General features: G+C 37.4%; 2 protein-coding genes across 2 annotated transcripts; one reads left to right on the plus strand and one right to left on the minus strand.

Moving 5' to 3' along the window:
- Positions 1 to 515: 515 nt before the first annotated feature.
- On the plus strand, positions 516 to 6,107 carry LOC108672147 (blastula protease 10; the record flags this gene model as incomplete). Its single annotated transcript, XM_018159773.1, is given in 6 exon segments — positions 516 to 642; positions 1,273 to 1,407; positions 2,131 to 2,223; positions 3,113 to 3,272; positions 4,209 to 4,352; positions 5,060 to 6,107. Coding segments are annotated over 6 exon segments (675 nt in total), but the record flags the coding sequence as incomplete, so codon positions are not given.
- On the minus strand, positions 5,024 to 21,172 carry LOC108672146 (arrestin domain-containing protein 3). Its single transcript, XM_018159772.2, has 8 exons — positions 20,959 to 21,172; positions 19,710 to 19,835; positions 18,982 to 19,217; positions 17,661 to 17,840; positions 16,907 to 17,083; positions 16,083 to 16,177; positions 15,326 to 15,563; positions 5,024 to 7,141 (listed from the first exon to the last, which is right to left on the minus strand). The coding sequence occupies exons 1-8, from the start codon at positions 21,071 to 21,073 to the stop codon at positions 6,725 to 6,727; spliced, it is 1,584 nt and encodes a 527-aa protein (XP_018015261.1). The 5' UTR covers positions 21,074 to 21,172; the 3' UTR covers positions 5,024 to 6,724.
- Between the last annotated feature and the right edge of the window lie 1,640 nt (positions 21,173 to 22,812).

Here is a 22,812-nt window from a genome sequence, read left to right on the forward strand (position 1 = left end):
AGTTCCGACCAGGGAAGAGGCAGTTATGGAAGCGGAAAATTGTTCATAGCGAGTACAGCCTCCAATCAACACGCGGTCATATATGCTGTCAACACACAAATTTACGGTGCGTTTTTAGCGCATTTTCTCATTTATGGAAAAAATGCACTATTGTGCTCGCCATGTCCGTCCGTCCGTCTGCCTGTCTGTCTGTCCGTCCGTCTGCCCTTGACCTCAAGTTTTCGTCGACGAGAAAATGCGCTCTCTGTCACTCACTGCAGTGAGTACTGAGTCTGTCTCTTATACACATCTAGATGTGTATAAGAGACAGNGCAAGGATATTGTGTACCCAAAAATAATTGTTTGGCGATTCAATTAAAACAGTGGGAGTATTTTATACTATAAGCGAGCGTAATGTAAGTGAGTGAACAAAAGATTCGACAAGTTCACAATTTACGACTTTTGATTGAAATTCTGCACTTTATTTTACATTGAATCAGTTCCAGCGTACATAGTTGTTTTAAAAATTTTTGCAGTATTTCTCAAAAAATGGCCTTTCCACCATCGTGCCGAAGAACCCTTTGGCAGAATCTCTTCTGGGCAACCGCGCTGACTTCTCCTTCTGGGATCTGAAACTCGTCAACCTCCAGTACCGCTGCACAAGTAATTTATTGTACTTTAACTTAATGCTGCAATGAAGCCTGTTGCAGAAATATTTTTCACGCAACAGACTGCAATCGCTAGGTTAGATTAGGTTATCATTTACAAAATGTTCTCAACCCTTGCTGGGTTGAGACTCGGTAATTTACATAAGTATCACTGTACCTCCACTGGGTACGATTATAATGTTGCAGAATTATGCAATGGTAAAAAAATTACATGTCATTTGTGATCGGTCTTGCAAAGACGTTCCTCAATGACTGCGAGCTGGCAGAAGGCCTATGCCATGCAGAACGACGCCTACATCGGTTATAAAATTTCCTTATAAATACAAAATTTTCATACAATCCTGCATGTCGCATAATAATAATATTTCAAAATCATGAAGCCTGGCAAGGGTTAATAAATTCAGACGTCGTGTCTGATCGGTCTTGCAGAGACGTTCGTCAACGTCTGCCATCTGGCAGAGGACCCATGCCAGAACGACGGATTCACCGGTTATAAAATTCCCTTATAGATATTTTCATACAATCATACATGCATATGTCGCATGATTATAACATTGTAAAATTATGAAGCCTGCTCTTGATTAGATCAGTTAAATTCATACGTCGTGTCTGATCGGTCTTGCAGAGACGTTCCTCAACGACTGCCAGCTGGCAGAGGATCCCTGCCAGAACGACGGCTACACGGGCCCCGCCTGCACTTGTCTCTGCCCGCCTGGCACCTCAGGCAGCCGCTGTGAGACGCGCGTCGGGGACTACACGGGTAAGCCTTACTGTATATTTCAGTTCCGTATAATTTCACTGTGTTTAATACTCGTAGTTGTTAGGGTTGGCAACATTTACCCTAAAGTTTGACTTGGGTGATATATTACCCTGAAGTTTGACTTGGATAATATATTACCCTAAAGTTTGACTTAGGTAATATATTACCCTAGAGTTTGACTCGGATGATATATTACCCTATAGTTTGACTTGGATGATATATTACCCTAAAGTTTGACTTGGGTGATATATTACCCTGAAGTTTGACTTGGATAATATATTACCCTAAAGTTTGACTTGGGTGATATATTACCCTGAAGTTTGACTTGGATAATATATTACCCTAATTACCCTAAAGTTTGACTTGGATGATATATTACCCTAAAGTTTGACTTGGATGATATATTACCCTAAAGTTTGACTTGGATGATATATTACCCTGGAGTTTGACTTGGATGATATATTACCCTGAAGTTTGACTTGGATGATATATTACCCTGAAGTTTGACTTGGATGATATATTACCCTAAAGTTTGATTTGGATGATATATTACCCTAAAGTTTGACTTGGATGATATATTACCCTAAAGTTTGACTTGGATGATATATTACCCTGAAGTTTGACGTGGATGATATTTTACCCTGAAGTTTGACTTGGATGATATATTACCCTAAAGTTTGACTTGGATGATATATTACCTTGAAGTTTAACGTGGTTGCACAGAGACGCTGGTGCAAGAGCGCTTCCCACACAGCGCGCGTTTCACGACACCGGGCGTGATCTCCTCGCCAGGATATCCCGATAACTTACCTACAGGTGACATGAATTATTTATTGCGTTGAGCTTTTTTACTTTATTTTTATCTCGTGTTGTGTTCTATAAATTATCTAATACAATTTATTCTGTTTGGCTCGGTAACGGATTATGGGTCGGCCCGTCAAATTTGAAATTCGACCTCACCCTCTGACGTCGTGAAATATTCTTATTGAAGCAGATATTTCCTCTAAAAAATGAGTGATATTTAAAACTCTGTTAAAATTACTGGTATTTAGTTTTGCTTTGCTAATTAGCACTCATGCAGTAGCATCAGTAGTATTTTCATGTTACAAGAAATAAATTGCAGTTTTTTCTTGGCTTTTAGAAATTAGCTCATTTGTGTGACTTTTCTCTTGTTTAAACTTCAACAAGACTTTAGCATATTTGTCATTAGATTTGTTGCAATAAACGAGCTATGCATATAAAAGATTGCTCGCTTGTCACGCAAAATAAGTGAAATCACGCACGAGGACATTTGAAAATAAAGTATTTTGATTACATTTCAGTTCAGCTATTCGAACCTAGCTAATCGGTTTCGAGTTTAAATCTAAAAACATCAGAAAGAAAAAAACATAAAAAGGCATCCTTAGCTCCTAAATTTAATCAACTCATTACAAATTGTACAATCACTGAGAACAGATTTTTGAAGGTTATATTAAAATTATACTTAAATATTCACATATTATGTACATCATTAATGTACTTTAATATAATTTACTTTATTAATCTCCTTCTTTAGTGTACTTCATTAATGTACTTCCTTAATGTACTCCTTTATTGTACATTATTAATATACTTCATTAATGTACTTTCGTTAAAAAGTTTCATCAATGCAGTACCAGGAGATACTTCAGTACACATGTTCTAACATTTGATACTCCGACACCAGGGACGGGGAAGTACATCCAGGAGCTGAAGGCCCCGGAGTGCCACAAGGTGCAGTTGGTGTTCACCGAGTTTGTCCTCATGCAGCGTCCCGACAGCCCTGTGCCTTGCCTCTACCAGGGCCTCACGCTGCGCCTCCAGGACCCACCTATCGACTCCAATGTGTCAGTAATTATGTTATTTATGTATTTAATTTTAATTTATTTATGTTATGCGCCCCGAAAGCCTTGTGCCATGCCTGTACCAGAGCCTCACGTTGCGCCTCCAGGACCCACCTATCGACTCCAACGTGTCAGTAATAATGTTATTTATGCATTTTATTTTAACTTAATTATGTTATTTATGCATTTAGGTTTGGTAGATTTATAAAATTGGGTGCATGTCCCGATTGTCTCATAATCATGTCTTAGCAATACTTAGCATTAGATAATTTCATAATCAATTCATGATCATCTCTTAATTACCTCACAATTATCTCATGCTTATCTCATGCACATAATATAAAAACGTAGAGGTTAAAAAATTAAAGTGTTCGTACTGCTTGTAAGTGATATAATATAGCAAAGGACAACAATCTAAAAGAAAATTATGCACTGGCGGAATGAAATTTCACTGGACGTTACCAGAATTGCCATATTATCTATACTTCCTAAGGACGACATCCTCAATCTACAGGCGTGTCTGACTGATCAATTTACTACTTCATCAAATCACAATTCCTATTAGTTATATCTTGGCAGCATTTTCTATTTTCCGGTGCGTTATGGAGATTGGACTGTTTGTATCGAACTTTCAATTCTGGAGTGTTTCGAACATTTCTGCCCAGCTTATCACTTACGTAAAAATTTCTGATAATGAGTTAAACGATTAACATGCTGCGAATAAAAATAGGTCCATAGTAGTGGATTCAATGCAAATTATAGCAATCATGCGTATTATTCATTGATACATTAGAGAACAGTAGCAGTGTCAATATATAATACAATGTAAAACAGTAACGGCTCAATTTTGTTACATAAAATCTTAGGAAAATTTTAATCTTGGGCTTCAAGTGTGTAAGTTTTTGCAACTTATGAATGTATTTTTGTGTTTTTGCTCAGCTTTTGTGGCCGAGACATCGCCCCAGGTCGGGTTTTCAAAAGTGCCGGCAGGTCGCTGGTCCTAAATTTCGTCAACTACTATCCCAAGACTACGCCGTCGAAATATCGAGCAGAATTTATCTTCATTTGGAACACTGAAAAATGGTAAGAAATGGAGTTCGTGTTCCATGACCCTCTAAAGAAATTCAGGTAAATCATTGTACAATGTACAAGATGTGACAGCATGGAGGCATTGCAACCCTCATGAACATCGAATTCGTAAATAAATGTTGTATGTTGTCCAAAGAAACTGCTCGTATTCATGGCGCACAGACACACAGCTGATGTCTTAGCATCCAGTGCACATTAATGGATGAAGTAACGCTTGTTTCGTTTTGAAATTTGTGAGCCAAATCTTATTGAATAAAAATTAGAGTATTGCAACCACAACAAAAATACATTTATCTGGATTTATGTTGAACGCTTTTCTGAGACGAGAATAATTTTTCAATACATAAAAATTAAAGTACTTATATCATTAGTCTGCTTATATCGCAAGTTCACAAGGAATTTAAAAGCAAAGAAAACGCCAAGAAAATTCACCATATCGATATTGAAAACGTTTCGGAGTCCAGCTCCATCATAAAAAAGGAGCTCATAAAAATTAAACATTTTCTATTCGTATATAGTCATTAAAAACATTAATTAGCTCGTCAGTACTTTATCATCCTGAATATATTTAGCCGATGAAGTTTATTGAAAAAAACACTCGAATTTATTAAGACTAAACCTGAGCAATTCCAAGATTAGATCAGTTGAGGCCAAGGGTTCTAGTAACTCAGTTGAAAACTTTGTCTTCTTTTTCTGCGCAGCGGTGAGCAAGAGTGAACGCCCGTTGGGGTTTATAACGCACCACCGCCAGCGCTCCAGCAATGTCCACTGCATCATTATAACCTATCCGCTAAAGTGCCACACTCCAACCATTACACTTTTTTCGCACTCTTCATATGCTTTGATGAAAAATACTACAGAAACGCTAATAAACCGCATATAAATAGTGAAATTTGCCGAGATACTTGCTCGATTCTTTAGAGCATCAAATTACGAGAGAAGGTTCCAAAGTCGCAAAATCGTTTTAGCCTAGAAATCGCTTGCTGCTTTCGTAATTTGTGACATGGTTATTCGTTTTAGGAGCAAATTAAAGTAAGTATATTAAAACGCACGCAATTTAGAAAATATGGTCGTCCGAAAAATTTAATTGAATGATCAAGATATAAACTAAAACGATGAAATTATTCATGTATTCGGGAATATTGTGCATGCACAGAGGCCATGATAATCTTATGATCAACTGAACACATTGCAGGAAAACAGGCTTTTGGTATAATTGGGAGTTTGTAGAACAGTTTTTGAAAATAAAAGGAATGAGTCGCTGTTATAGTGTAATTGCATGTCTCTTTCTCAAATCTCACGGAATGAACGTGATTAACAGTGCACAACAATGAAGTATTAGAATAAGATATGAATAACATCAACTGCCCGAGTTGAAGATGAAGTTGCAATTGACAGATTTTTATCGTGCAAGTGAGTACAAACAGCTTAGAAATCATGTCATACAATTGCATTAGTTTGAAACACAATGTTCGATAATATAATAAAAACAATGCATACCTATACAATTTTGCCTCCTGATGAAGCTATAACACGATTTATCATATATTTTAAGTAGAATAAAGAGAAATAAAACAGTGAGATGACTGTCCACTTAAGAGTATGGTACTTTTCCGGCTGCATGAATGCTGACCTGTAGCCAAGCTATAATTCATGGACTTCCCATTCTCGACCTGAAAACTCAGTTCCGCCTCGTGTGATTATGTAATAAGAACGGCAATAAATGTTCACGCATCTCTACTGTTACCTTAACATTTAAGAGGTAACTTTGTGATTATTGGCATAACAAAACCAAGTTAAAAACAGCATTATAAAGGGACTCTTCAAAGTGGGTTATTGCTCAACGGGTTACAAGAGCTGCATATCTAACTCATGTCAATTGTCTGTTCGGGGTGTGAGAGATAACATATCATATCGTATATTTTATCTCACAAAATGCAGGAGACTCGCAGTAAAAGGAAGAAAGGCTGTATTAGTATCATGCGGTATAAATATCACTAAAAGTAGAACACAACTTCGTATTGCACATATTATTCATATTTCGACAATATTGATTTTGTGAAACTTGTTCTTAACAAAAATTGATTAATAAATTTTATTGTATCTTTATACCTGTAACTGGAATCAATCGTACCCCGTGATAAGCGCGGAAGAAATTGCTCCTGCACTTCAACAACGTTCAATTTAGTGACTTCTAATGACGTCAATTAATTGGCGATTGGCTCTGTCGACTCTGTTGGTTTTCATTTTTTGCACAGTGATATAAAGCTTTTAATGTGACTTTGGAAGTCCGGCAGAGAATATTGCAACCTCATTATGTACTCTTCCATATCGAAAGCAAATTATGCCATAGTAGGAGATACACACTACAATTTCATTATAGCATTAAGGTTTGGCAGAATGACAAAATTGGGTGGAGGGCATTTCGTGTTAAGGCGTTGCGGATGCAAATTTGTGTGCAGTGAGCTGAAAAAGCAAGTGCCGACGGACACCTCAACTGAGTGGCCATTGTTTGAGTTGGGCAAATGCCTTACAAGACCAAAATCTCCTGAGTATCCGCCTGAATCATTCGACTGTCCTTTTACATAGTAGGCCTCTAAGTATTTGCCACAGTTGCTCGGTTGTCCTGCACCGCCGGCCTCTAAGTATTTGCCTGAGCCTCCTGAGTGTCCTTCTGCACCGCGGGCCTCTAAGTGTTTGCCTGAGCCTCCTGACTGTCCTTTTGCATCTCGGGCCTCTGAGTGCTTGCCTGTGTCTCCTGACTGTCCTTTTGCACCTCGGGCCTCTGAGTGAAAATTTTATTTTCCAGTAATAACTTCCTTAAATAACTTCATTCATTCAACATCAACATCGCCTCTCTCAAGCGATTTTCAACTTCCTAACCGCGCTGTGGATTTATGACTTTTGTAGCTGTCAATCTATTAATTTAGCAATGAGATTTTGGTCTTCCGGCAATAACGGGATGTAATTCAACAATGAATATCACTTAACTCAGGTATTGATTCACATCTTAACTGCGCACTAGTCATATGAATACGAGAATATCATTGAAGTAAATTGAACCGTTTCGAATTGAGGTTTTCCGATAGTAACTTTCGTGACTCATTACCGAATATCACCTACACACACCTATATTGAGAATTTCACTCACTTTCAAAGAGCGTAATAACATTTTCCCAATACAAATAATTGATATGCTCTTAAATTTGTTGTGCAATTTGGAACTATATATATGGTAGTCTGATTACCAGCATTATAATGTAAACTATAAATTCCATAACTATAAACTATATATAACTTCTATAATGTGAAGTTCTGATCGAAGCATTGTTTGTGATTGAAAAACGTCCATGTTGAATTTTTTTGGTTGAGAGGCCAGCCCGTGTAGGTCGCAGTGTGTCGACTCTATTCGTGCAGTCACAGCCAGAATCTGTTTTGTCTTTATCGGAGGATCGCAATGAATTCGTGATTTCCATGAGTAAAAATTGATACTCTTTTTTACCACACTTCTCTTTAACTTCACTTCTTGTTTGTTTGTCTGTCTGCTGCAAATCATAGAATCGATATTTAACAAACTTCAACCTGTCCAATCGATCTGAAATTTTGCACACTTTGTAAAGTCGGAGACAATGCATGAATCAATTGACAGAATAAGAAGAATAGAAAATTACAAAATTTGTTAGACATTAAAAAAATAATTTCATATATATATATTTTTGATATTTACAAATAAAACAAGAAATTCATTGTACATTTGTAACATCGGAGACACCGGCCTCTTTAGAAGTGTGGTCTTTGAAAAGTTATTTTAAACGCATATTATTCATTATTCGTTTAGCATAATAAAAGTTTCAGCAACAAATTTTTCGCATTTCAGTGCTAATCTTTGAAATAAACTAATATTAAAACAAAGAAACTAGCAAAAGCTTATGGTAGGTTGACTGAGAATTCATAATCCCATCCATTCATCTGATAACTTTAGTACATGCTGACGTGAACATTCAAATTGTGTTAATTTTATGCGCCCATTCTCGAACTGAAACATAATATTTGTTTATAAAACTGTCATATTTGTCAAAAAATATTTATATTATACAAGAATATTTATATTTTAGACAAAATCTATATATGTCTATAATAATCAGACTCTCCTCCTAACCTTCAGACGGATGGCAACCCTCTGGAGGTGAACAATGGGCTCTATGAAGGGGATATTGTGCTCACCCCTCAGCAGGAGGTTCAGATGATGGCAAGGCGGGTAGTCAACAACAATGCCTTCTGGTGGCCGAGGAACAGCAAAGGGATCGTCAATGTCGACTACAGATTTGGGGACGGTGGGTGTTGAATTCATCAATTTCAACAATCTTAGTCATCGAACCCAGGAAGTAAGATCAAATGCAAAATGCCTTCCTATTCCCTTAAACGGAACTGATCGGGAGAAATGCAATAGTTTTAATTAAACAGATCTATGTGTAATTAAAACTATTTTCTATTTCCATATCTTAATTGTACATTTCTATCCCCGATACGATAACCTTAATAGAGATCAGGCTGGTAGGTGCCTCTGCCATAACAAGTTTTCAATTAAATTGAAGAAAAAAATACTCCAAAATATTGCATTTAATGATCTTTGTGGTCCGAATAAGAGAAAAATTTTTATGCTAAACATCTCTTCATAGAATATATTAAGGCCATGCTTCAATCAAATGAGCTAGCTTATTCTAACACAGCACTAACTCATATTGGATTCTGAACTTTACAAGACAGATTTACTTTTTATTAACAATCTGCAAACATATAGAATATTAAAATTTTCCATTGGCTGTTTTTTATTTTATTTACTCTCGTCTCCTCCATGCACCACACATGACTAAATCTGCATTAATTTTGCTGCTTATTACAGGGACCTTTTATCTTAATAATTCATATTTTACTGTTATCCCTTAAAAAATCAAGTATTCTGTGGACATCTTTTGGACGACTCTGATGATATAGTCGAGGGAATGATTGTGAGGACAGATGAGGCAATCAAATCTCGGAATTCTTTACCACACACTAAAGTGACATAATTGTTCTTGAATAGTTGCTCTTAATATTCGACCCTTCTCGCATCAAATTCCTATTGGCAGTTTATCAGCCACCTAGAGACTAACCGCTGTTTCGACCAGGGAAGGTGGAAGGGGATATGGAGGTGGAAATTGTTCATAATGAATACAGCCTCCAATCAACACGCGGCCATATATGCTGTCAATACACAAATTTACGGTGCGTTTTTTTATGGTAGTCTGGGTTCCGAATTGAAGAACCTAACTCGCAACTCAGTCGTCATTCGAAATTCGTTTCCTTCGTACTCAGTACACGAAATTGATAATAGATCCTGTTTAACCGATTTCCTGATTGAGAAAATTCGCAAAAACACACTGTAGCCGTCGATGTTTGTTCACGATCTTAGTATGATTTGATGCCAAAATTTCTCTCGTCAGAATTCGTAAGCAAGACCGGCGTGAAGAAAGCAATCAGTGCCTGGGAATCCCACACCTGCATCAGGTTCCACGAATTGTCAAAGCCCAAGCAAAGCCCGCATCTCATCTTCGTGACCAGCAACGGCTGCGCTAGTAACGTGGGCCGCATTTACTTCTCGAGGTCCGGCCAAAAAGTCTGGCTGGCTCCCGGATGCTTCAGCAATGTAAGGCAGTGCTTGATATAACTGAAATGCACTTCATATTCAGGAGTAAATTTGGGAAAGTTGAAACTGATCTGACACCAGGTCCTCATCATTATTTGATATCTATTCATATTTACTGAATTATATTCTGTCATCAATCAACAAAGCAAATGCATTTCAATGATAAGAGATTACTAAAACGCGAGTGAATAAGGCTCCCTTTATTGAAGCTTTCTCTCTCTCTCGATGTACACTTGTGCTGTGTATCAGTTGCATAATTAATTAGATTACTTGTTCGAGTTATTATGCCTTTACAATTTATTGTGATAACCAAGTCCATTAGGTGCATTAATATTCACGTTCATTTTAAATATCAGTCGAAACGGTTGAATATATGTTGAATTGTAAGTGTTTGATTATAAAGAGACCATCGTGTTCTCTTTGCTCTAATTGCATTCCGAATACCCGAACAAAGTTACGAATATATTAAAAAGATAAATTCTGCCATTTGGATAAAAGTTGAAATGAAACAGCAAAATTTAGTGCATGCAGAGCTCTATTAGCCAATATCTGGATTCTCTTTATTACGAGCACTTTAACATGCTCATGTCATTATTAGAATTGCATGCTTGAATTTTATTGTCTTAAATTTGAGTCACCTCGTTTCTTACTTTGACTCCAGTTTGCCTTTAACATCATTAGATTTATCCATATATATCTAAACTTTATTGCGTCTTTACGTCATTCATCGCAACTTTTCCCCTGACTTTCGTCAGCCTGGGACGCCCATCCACGAGATCGGCCATGCTCTGGGCTTCAACCACGAGCAAGCCCGTAGCGACCGCGACGACCACGTTGACATCGTGTTCGACAATGTCGTGCCGGGCAGGGAGCGCAACTTCCAGAAAAGAAACACGAACAATTTTGATGTTCCGTATGATTATTTTTCGTTAATGCACTATGGAAGTTCCGTGAGTATACACGAATTCAACTCTGATTAAAATGAATTATGGAAGTTCCGTGAGTATACACGAGTTCAACTCTGATTGATGCACCAAGCATACCCTAACCGTCAGTCGTTCGGTTGCAGACACTCCAGGAAATATTACAATCTCATTTTAATTATTTAAAATGTGAATTTAATAAATAAAATTTAAAATGTGAATGTAATGAAAATTTTTTAGATTTTGATTGTTAGTGCATGCAATTCTGTGAAGTTGTTTTACATGATCGGAAGGTGTACGTGCCGTGAAATCAGGTAATTTATCAGATTTTTCCAATCTGATGATGTAGGCTTACTCACAAACCTATGTGTCATAGTCTATGACGAAAATAGCCCCTTTCAACACCTTTTTAATATCAACTTTTACATTGCAGCTTTGAATAAAAATTTACCGGTTCGAGGTAAAATTTGACAGGGTGAGCGCACGCTAAAATGATGCAATGTCCAGTGTTTGACAGGGCAGCGTATAGAAAAAACTTAGTGTGACTTAGCTACTTACCAAAAATCAGGGATTAATCATACCTAATTAACGGCCGAACCTCGTGTGGAGCGATTTTTGTGAGATGATTATGAATGTAGAATTTTGTAAAAGGATTATTGATAAGTTATTTTTTATCTTGCAAGGATATTGTGTACCCAAAAATAATTGTTTGGCGATTCAATTAAAACAGTGGGAGTATTTTATACTATAAGCGAGCGTAATGTAAGTGAGTGAACAAAAGATTCGACAAGTTCACAATTTACGACTTTTGATTGAAATTCTGCACTTTATTTTACATTGAATCAGTTCCAGCGTACATAGTTGTTTTAAAAATTTTTGCAGTATTTCTCAAAAAATGGCCTTTCCACCATCGTGCCGAAGAACCCTTTGGCAGAATCTCTTCTGGGCAACCGCGCTGACTTCTCCTTCTGGGATCTGAAACTCGTCAACCTCCAGTACCGCTGCACAAGTAATTTATTGTAATTTAACTTAATGTTGCAATGAAGCCTGTTGCAGAAATAAATATTACCCTAAAGTTTGACTTGGATGATATATTACCCTGAAGTTTGACTTGGATGATATATTACCCTGAAGTTTGACTTGGATGATATATTACCTTGAAGTTTGACTTGGATGATATATTACCCTGAAGTTTAACTTGAATGTTATATTACCCTGAAGTTTCACTTGGATGATATGTTACCCTAAAGTTTGACTTTGATGATATATTATCCTAAAGTTTGACTTGGATGATATATTGCCCTTAAGTTTGACTTGGATACTTGGATGATATATTACCCTGAAGTTTGACTTGGATGACATATTACCCTGAAGTTTGACTTGGATAATATATTACCCTGAAGTTTGACTTGGATGATATATTACCCTGAAGTTTGACTTAGATGATACAGCATATTACCCTAAAGTTTGACTTGGATGATATATTACCCTAAGGTTTGACTTGGATGATATATTGCCCTGAAGTTTGGCTTGGATGATATATTACCCTGAAGTTTGACTTGGGTGATATATTACCCTAAAGTTTTACGTGGATGATATATTACGCTGAAATTTGACTTGAATGATATATTACCCTAAAGTATGACTTGGATGATATATTACCCTGAAGTATGACTTGGATGATATATTACCCTAAAGTTTGACTTGGATGATATATTACCCTGAAGTTTTCCGTGGTCTCACAGAGACGCTGGTGAAGGAGCGCTTCCCACACAGTGCGCGTTTCACGACACCGGGCGTGATCTCCTCGCCAGGCTTTCCCGACAACTTACNCGATGTTATAGTGTAATTGCATGTCTCTTTCTCAAATCTCACGGAATGAACGTGATTAATTAACAATGCACAACAATGAAGTATTAGAACTGTCTCTTATACACATCTAGATGTGTATAAGAGACAGGTACCAGGAGATACTTCAGTACACATGTGCTATCATTTGATATTCCAACGTACCAGGGACGGGCAAGTACATCCAGGAGCTGAAGGCCCCGGAGTGCCACAAGGTGCAGTTGGTGTTCTCAGAGTTTGTCCTCATGCAGCGTCCCGACAGTCCTGTGCCGTGCCTCTACCAGGGCCTCACGCTGCGCCTCCAGGACCCACCTATCGACTCCAACGTGTCAGTAATTATGTTATTTATGCATTTAACTTTAATTAATTTATGTTATGCGCCCCGTAAACCTTGTGCCGTGCCTCTACCAGGGCCTCACGCTGCGCCTCCAGGACCCACCGCTGGACTCCAACGTGTCAGTAATTATGTTATTTATGCATTTAATTGTAATTTAATTATGTTATTTATGCATTTAATTTTAATTTAATTATGCTATTTATGCATCTAATTTTAATAGTGTTTTGTTGTTTATGCATTTAGGTTTGGTAGAATGACAAACTTGGGTGTAAGTCCTGATCGTCTCATAATCATGTCGTAGCATCTCATGATCATCTTTTGATCATCTTTTCATGATAATCTCAAAATCAATTCATTATCATCTCATCATCATTATCTTCTCACGATGATCTCATAATCAAGTCATGATCATTTCGTAATTACTTCACAATCACCTCATGATCATCTCATGTTTATCTCATGCTCATAATATCATAATATAGAAACGCAGAGGTTAAAAAATGAAATTGTACGCAGTGCTTATAATTGATATAATATGGTAAATGACAACAAACTAAGAGAAAATTATGCATTGGCGGCATGAAATTTAACAGGTCGTTATCTGAATGGCACCGTTATCCATATTATCTATACTTTCTTAGGACGACCTCCTCAATCTATAACAGGCATGTCTGACCGACCAATTTACTACTTCATTAAAGCACAATTATATCTATTAGTTATATCTTGGCAGCATTTTCCATTTTCCGGTGCGCTATGCCGATTGGATTGTTATTATCGCATATAAATTTCTGGTATTGAGTCATACCATTAAAATGCTGGGAATAAAAATGAATCCGAAATACTTGATTCGTTGCAAATTATATCATGCGTTTAATACATTGATACAGTAGAGAACAGTAACAGTATCAACATATAATACCATGTAGAACATTATAGGCCCAACTTTGTTACAAAAAATGTTAGGAAAATTTAGTCTTGGACTTCAAGTGTGTAAGTTTGTGCAACTTATGAATGTATTTATTGTGTTTTTGCTCAGCTTTTGTGGCCGAGACATCTCCCCAGGTCGGGTTTTTGAAAGTGCCGGCAGGTCGCTGGTCCTAAATTTCGTCAACTACTATCCCAAGACTACGCCGTCGAAATATCGAGCAGAATTTATCTTCATTTGGAACACTGAAAAATGGTAAGAAATAGAGTTAATGTTTCATGATCCTCGAAAGGAATTCCGATAAATCCTTGTAGAAGATGTGAAGCTTGGAGGTATTGCAACCCTTATGAACATCGAATTCGTAAATAAATGTAGTATGTTGTCCACAGAAAGTGCTCGTATTCATGGCGCACAGACACACAGCTGATGTCATATATAGCATCCAGTGCACAATAATGGATGAAGTAACGCTTGTTTCGCTTTGAAATTTGTGAGACAAATCTTATTGAATAAAAATTAGAGTGTGGGAACCACAAAAATACATTTGTCTGGATTTATATTGAACGCTTTTCTGAGACGAGAATAATTTTTCAATACATAAAAACATTTTCTATCCATATATATAGTCATTAATAACATTAATTAGCTCGTCAGTACATGAAAATCCTGAATATATTTAGCCGTTGAATTTTATTGAAAAAAACACTCGAATTTATTAAGACTCATCCTGAGCAATTCCAAGATTAGATCAGTTGAGGCCAAGGGTTCTAGTAACTCAGTTGAAAACTTTGTCTTCTTTTTCTGCGCAGCGGTGAGCAAGAGTGAACGCCCGTGAGTGTTTATAACGCNATTAAGGTTTGGTAGAATGACAAAATTGGGTGGAGGGCATTTCGTGTTGAGGCGTTGAGGATGCAAATTTGTGTGCAGTGAGCTGAAGAAGCAAGTGCCGACGGACACCTCAACTGAGTGGCCATTGTTTGAGTTGGGCAAATGCCTTACAAGACCAAAATCTCCTGAGTATTCGCCTGAATCATTCGACTGTCCTTTTACATAGTAGGCCTCTAAGTATTTGCCACAGTTGCCCGGATGTCCTGCACCGCCGGCCTCTAAGTGTTTACCTGAGCCTCCTGACAGTCCGTTTGCACCTCGGGCTTCTGAGTGTTTGCCTGAGCCTCCTGAGTGTTCTTCTGCACCGCGGGCCTCTGAGTGCTTGCCTGGGCCTCCTGACTGTCCTGCACCGCGGGCCTCTGAGTGCTTGCCTGAGCCTCCTGACTGTCCTTCTGCACCGCGGGCCTCTGAGTGCTTTCCTGAGCCTCCTGACTGTCCTTCTGCACCGCGGGCTTCTGAGTGCCTGCCTGAGCTTCCTGATTTTCCTTCTGCGCCTCGGACATCTGAGTTCTTGCCTGACTGGTCATTCAAGCTCTTGCTACCGTGGGTTACGGTGAATTTGTCACGAGGTCTTGGGATGCTGGGTTCCCACGAACTGAAAGTTTATTAGACCGATGAGGCATTTTGGCATCCAGCTTATTTCACATTGTTCTTTGCAATTACCAAGCTAACACTGACTAAAGAAAGATGTCGATATGAAATTTTTGTAGGGAGTCTAAAATGATCAAGTTGCTCTGAAATATTAGTTCTGAGAATGAAACTCAATAAAAATCATTGTAATACTTGAAACATTGAAAATATCTGTAACGTAAAATTTTCTTCGCCCTTAGCGTCTAGCTGTACCTATCTGTCGCATTTCATTATGACCATTTTTGTTTACGTTTGAAGCTCATTCGCCCGTTTGGACAAATATATTGACCATAATTTCAGGCTGCACCATGCTCAGTAGAGATTTGGTCGCTGGCCAGGGTTTTTCTTAATGAATTAATTTCAGCAATGTTGTATGGATGCAATGTAGTATTTTGCACTCGCAAGGTAGCTGGTCGCCAAAGAGCTAATCTCTGGACTCATGAGGTCATTATAAACACCTAAATTGAAATTCCATCTGATTTACCTGGCGAAGTGCTCTTCCCTCAGGAGAGGTATCGTGCCTAGGAAGAACGGCGCCTCAATTTTCAACGACTTCGCCAAGGTGCAGCTCGTCTTTATCTATACATCAATTTGTAAAATTTGAAAACAAATTAGTTTCAATACCCCATGCATCTATGAAAAAATTGCAAAAATCGATTGTTCTTATGAGGACAATGAATATGTGAACCGTTATTCACATGGTCATGGGAGACTAAGGTATTTTACATTCCTATTAATAAATTTGATGATATTTATTAAGTATAATCATGTCTGAGAGAATGAATAACTTAAGTGGGAGTGATCAAAGTTCCTGGATATATTTTATAGAAAGTAAAGCACAACAGCCACCACATTTTTTAATTGTCCATCGCATTGATATTACAAAAATTAAGATTGAATACCGTAATTAAAATATTACGGTATTCAAATATTACGAAAATTAAATTATATTCGATTTATAGTACGTTTTATCCCATACTAAGGAAACGTTCAATCTATCAGTTTGCGGTGTGAGTGCCTGTGGACTAGGGACCATAGACTGGATGCAGCGGTATTGTGTCTCATTAATTACATAACGTGGGAATGGTTAGCAGCCGTCCAGATAGTACGATCTAAGTAACGGAGGCAACGGTGATAACGGGCTAACTTGAATGGGCTAACTTGAATTTTGGGATAACGGTCTAAATATGAAAAGAGTTTAATACTAATGCCATATTTAATAAGATTATTCCATGTGATTATCTCGTAATAATTTATATTAACAATGTATTTGGTAAGTAGAGATTTGAGCTAGCGTATAAGCATCACCTGCAGCACATAACGCATCCTGATGATATTACAGTACTGTAAGTGTGGCACCACCGCAGGGATCACAAACTCGAAGTTACGAGCGTCGCTGGAGCTTCGAGGGCAAGTGAACGCGTCCGTCTGCCACACCAAGCGCGTTTGGTGCTTAGTTTTGGAACGGCTGATGTACTGGAGTCTCTGCAGGCAAGAAAAGGCGACATCTTCAGCACAAATGTGAAACCTGACAATCCTAGCACTGCGCTGCAGTATTACGGCAAATGAAGCGTGGCATAAATTGAATTCCTTTAATATGAACTGAAAAAATCATTTATACAAAAATTTTCGTTACAATCTCGAGTCGAATTTTGATTCAAATTCTGCGTGTCAGGTTTCGTACTGAACACTACTCGGCACGTGCAATATTGTATGCAAAGAATTGGGTACCATTGGTAAATAGCGGTCCTGCTACTGGCTGGAATATTTTTAATGAACAAGACGAAAAGAAATTGGATTACACTTATTCCAAATGCAATTCGGTCTATGACTGAGTATAAAAATTGGCATAGGAATGCTTTCTTGCTTAATCAACCAGACTTTCATGCTTTACTACTTTTTTTGTTCATCACTTTTACGCCTTTTGCAAGCCAATTTTATCGTTTTACTTATCCACTTCATTCATTCCAGTTATTTTCTTTGCTAAAGATGGCTTTCTAATTTACTTCTAACTCTCGTCTACGAAAGACCTTTATTCGCGATCTTCATTCCCGCACATCACCTGCTTCATCGCCACCTTAACGGTGACGTCGGAGTGGCCGGCGTTGCGGACGCTGGCCTGGATCTGCAGCAGCGCCCCACAGACGCTCGCTTTGCTGGCGCTCTGCAGATCCAGCGTGACAGGCCCGTGCTTCAGGGGCCTGAGGCCCCAACTCAGCTCCTTACGCAGAGCGAAATATTCCTGTAACCAGATTTACAAACGCTAATATCCAACGTTTTTGGAATTTAAATCCAACTATTTAATATCTAAAATGGAACGGTATTTAGATCTAAAATGAAACGGTTTTTAGATCTAAAATGCAACGGTTTTTGGATCTAAAATGGAACGTTTTTTAGATCTGATTAGGAGCGTCTGCCCCAAAATTTATCTCAGTTATTTATCGACGGATCGATTCGAAATTTGGTACACGTATGTAAAAGGAATTCTTAGACTTTTTTGTTCGTGTAAATTTTTCGAAACAAATGAAAGAAAACGTGAAATTAGTAGAAAACGGACAAAAAGGGGGTACTGTTGAAATCTATCTCCTCCTAGGATTTTTAAGCTACAACATCGAGACACATATCATTAGACGCGTAAAAACCATATCTAAACCTGATGCAGACGGTTTTTTTTGAAATTCTCGTTTTTGTGAGTATGGGAGTATTTTTCATTAATTTTTCGGAAATTTTTTCATTTCATCCCCGCCACCCCCCTTTTTTGCAGAATAAAATCCAAACTATAACGAAATTAGATTAGAAAAAAGTCTGCATCATTTGTATTTATTTTATTTGCGATTCGAATGGTATATCTATCTCTCATTGATGTAGCTTCAAAACTCTAGGAGGAGATTTAGGGTTTGCAGTGACAATAAGCTAACATTTCAGTAGAGCCCGACAAAGTCGCGACGCCTCGAAATAGACATTCAAGAGTGCAAGGTTGCAAGACTAGACGATACTGGAGCTCAATTTCTGTCAAGGATGGTGCGAACGACGGCACGAAAACAATCCCATACGACTGCAGGCGGATAACTGAAGCACAGCGTGTTCAGACTAGCTATTTAAGTGTACTGCCAGTAATTTCAGCCTATCTTAAACGTGAAAGAACTCCACCAACCATAACCCTTTCGCGATTTTTCGTGAACGCATAAATCAACGTACAGAGATGGTTTTGGTACCGTTCTATGCGTCAGAATGTAAGTTTTAAGATAAGTATAATACCGAAAAAGTCAAAATTTTAGATTTTTGGGCAGAAGCTCCCCTTAAATGCAACGGTTTATAATATTGATGATCCATTACTTTCATAATTTTTATTCGTCAGATTTCACACATTGACAAATGCTTACCCGGGCAGCACGGTCGCGGTTTAGGTCGTAGGGCTGGCAGAAGGAGAAATAAGTTTCAGCTTTCTTGTCAGATGCCGAGGGCAGCTTGGCGAGGGCTTTGACTTTGTACCTAACGTAGCTGTGAGGGCTCTCGAAAGATGAGGGCGCCTCCACAGGCAGGATGAATTCGAAGCCAAACTCGTGGGTTCCCGTCTCTATTGTTGCTGGCCAGGCTTCCGAACGAATGAAACGAGCATCTGACTTGCAAACCCACATTATTATTAGATCAAATCATTATTCCGTATGATTTTAGGTAAGTGATTTTATCTTTGAACAAGGTATGTAAATTTTTAAGCCTGTAGTGTGTTAAAATTGAAAAATTTGAAGGATATTGTGACTGATAGATTTTTTATAGAATCAAAATCAGTTTCATGAATGATTCAAGAGTAATATATGCTCATGAGTGAATACCGCAGAGACAGATCAACTTAGTTCCTAAAAAATTCAAGTACTAAAAAAATTCAAGTACTTAATCCTAAAAAATTCAAGTACTAAAAAAATTCAAGTACTTAATCCTAAAAAAAATCAAGTACTAAAAAAATTCAAGCACTTAATCCCAAAAAATTCAAGTACTCGTCTGTGGTATTATAGAATAAATCTAACTTGAATGAACTGATTGCAAGTATCAATTTCGACTTGGAAATTTGACAAAACTGCGCTCACGAGAAAAATTCAAATGCATCACTCACTTTCTGGAGAAGATGGAGCAAGCTCTTGTTCCCAATACTCTTCTTTGTCCTCAAAATTCTTCGAAAACCCACTTCTAGTTTCTCTCCAGTACACCTTGCCTTTACCATGGCATTTTACCTTCAGATCTGTCGGATGATGAAGGGATTTAAATGAGCAGATAATAAAGTTGATTTATGAATCAATGATGCGGAATTTTTTTGTTACCAATGATAGAAATTGAGAAGTTATTAAGAATTAAATACGGTCAACTATCTGATCCCGTTTTAAAATCCATATTGAACGAATGATTCATTATTCTATTACATTGCCTATTATTTTTATTTTAAAAGATATGTAATAGTAAGTAAGAAATTCAAACATTGTCATACTTGAAATTTTTTATTTCGTTTGGGATGATAAGCCAAATATCTCAGAGCCCTTGGAGAAGAGAATTATAACTTCTGCATATTTGATACGATGAAAAAAAACTCTGAATTTTTAAGCATTTACACCAATATTACATATGAGTGAAAAAACACTCCGAAACTATTTTAGGGGGAAGTTAATAGAAAAACTTATTAAAATATAAAATAAGACACAAATTGTGAAATCGCTGAATACTGAGAAGATGAAAGCTCCGGCATAAAACCTTGGAGCAGTAAATGCAATATTCGCTCAAAAATCGAGCCTGCACGATGCGCAACTTGCATATAATTTGTTCGAAAATAAAATCCAGGGGCCATACTTTCAAAACTCGCTAAGTGAACGTAAGTACTTACGCTCTATTTTCTGGTCTATGATTGGTGGATTTTGCTTGCGTGGCCGTCAATGATTGGCTGATGGACTTACGATCTCTTAACTTTTTTTAAAGTATGGGCCCAGAAAGCTATCTTAAATTGTTCAGTTTTAAGGCAATTCCGCGATTGTTGTTTGTTCATCACTCCGAGTAATCACACGCACATGTCAAGGGAATGACGCAATTTGTTAACTGCAGACCGTGTTCATAGTTGAACATTTTGCATTCATTAACACAATTGTTAACGCTGGTTAACAATTTCTTAACAAACAAAAATCTCGGAAATAAATTATGATATTCGTGCTCAACTGGTGGTTCATCTGTTAAATAATTACGTAATTAATATTTTTAATTTCAGTTAATATCTTAATCGGAATGCTACTTCACAAAAATTCAACAAAATCGTAGTTTTCTTTACCTTTGGTTTCCTATTTTCAATTTAATGGACGGATAAAATAAACTTATGTGTTTACCTTTGCAGGGAACAGGCGAGTCAGTGACGACTTTAACAACACCGCTGATAATTTGGCCCGCGAAGTACACCGGTAATTCTGGACGAAGTTCTATGGTAAAAGACGCCACCCCCATGGTGAGAGCTCTGCTAGCTGTATAACGTCAGTTAAATTCATAAGTAAAAAAAAATGTGGAAATGATTGCACGTTAAACTGCTTAGCTTCCTTGGTATCTTGCAACTAAGTGAACATGTGTATATGATGTCTTTCGTTGAAAACATTTAGGCGGAAATTTATATATCTGTGTTATCAGCGTACATTATCGATTGTATCTTATATCTTGATTGCATGCTGTCTTTGTGGTACGTCACCTCACGTGTGATTACACAATGCACCATGTAATTATACGTATAATTACTCGATGCACCACGTGATTATACATTTGATTACACAAACATAACAACATTTCTACTAAATTTGCATCCGCAGATGAGCAGGTCAAATATGATGTTATTCATGATACGTATCAAGCTAACTAGTTACGTACATGAATGGGAGCTGAGAAAATTAAATTTTATCTAACATATCAATACCATAACCCATAAACACGATAAAGCTTTGCAAAAAATACCATGACAGAGCAATCCAACGCTCCCATGCAGGTTGTTTGTGACTATTTTATTATCGGATAACATGGAATGGAAGGTTAACCTGCATGGCGTAGCAGGCTAATATAGGGAGTAAATATCCCGAGGTTTTTCATGAATTTCTTTGTGTAATAAGTACCAGGGTGACCTGGGGGATAAGAAATGTTATCATGAAATTGATGAGTTGTCCAGAGGCTTATGATCTGGAGTTCTGGACGAGGATAGTTCAATGATCAAACTTGACATAATATTAAATATTAGTAGATGAGTCATATCTAGAAATTTGAACCTATTCCATGTACTTACATCTTGCTATATCCGCAGTCTCGAATTTTTATGGCGTGGGATTATTACAACCCCTTTTCAATAGTAATTACGGGTGCGTGTTCAGTACAGCCATTATTGTCTCCATTCGAATTAACCTTTCATTCTAGGGTAAATTCGACATGCACGGGCTGAAGAACAATCATCTTTCCAGCTTCGCATGAATTTTCAACTAAATTCATGTCATAAAAGTTCAAATTTCACTTAGCAAGCCTCCTACTGTATTTCACTTTGCAAGCCTCCGAATCTGTATGATATTCGTCTCCTACTTCTAGAGTGCAACTTCGAAGTGTAATTAGTTTCCTTGTGTTCCTCGATATAAGGCGTTGTGTAACGTGATTTTACTGATAAGATAATTTGATTTGTTTTGTTCTGTTACATATACACATGTATTAAAAAATTTGAAACGTCTCTGTTCAATTTTAATGAAGGCAACATAATTCGGAAATCAAAGAAAAACCGCTCCATGTCAAATAATTGATTTGAGTTGATAATTGAGAGAATATTAGTTTCTTTTCGGGGAAGACCGGCGTGTAATCAAACAATTTGACTCAAATAATCTACAGAGATGAAAGTCTCGTATAAAAGAAAACCTGCTTTGCATCAAACAAGTCGACTTGGGACTTCTAGTGATGGAAGATTTAATGTGCCGTGAATTTAACTCACTTGATTATGCAAAAGTCATTTCACTTCTGAAACAAAGTTAAACATTTGTAATAACCATTCGGGTCAGTGAGCAAATTAAGGCCAATAATATTGTTTTGTATTATGTAAGCAATTAGAAAAACGTACATTTCAACCAATTATTTTATAAAGATATCATCATCAAACATGTTCATTGAATATCACCATCGTCTTATTCGCTGCATATTTACGCGAAAGCCCACATCATCATGTTTATGGG

Source organism: Hyalella azteca, unplaced genomic scaffold (assembly GCF_000764305.2).
Source record: "Hyalella azteca isolate HAZT.00-mixed unplaced genomic scaffold, Hazt_2.0.2 contig13812, whole genome shotgun sequence".
Classification (NCBI taxonomy): Eukaryota; Metazoa; Arthropoda; class Malacostraca; order Amphipoda; family Hyalellidae; genus Hyalella; species Hyalella azteca.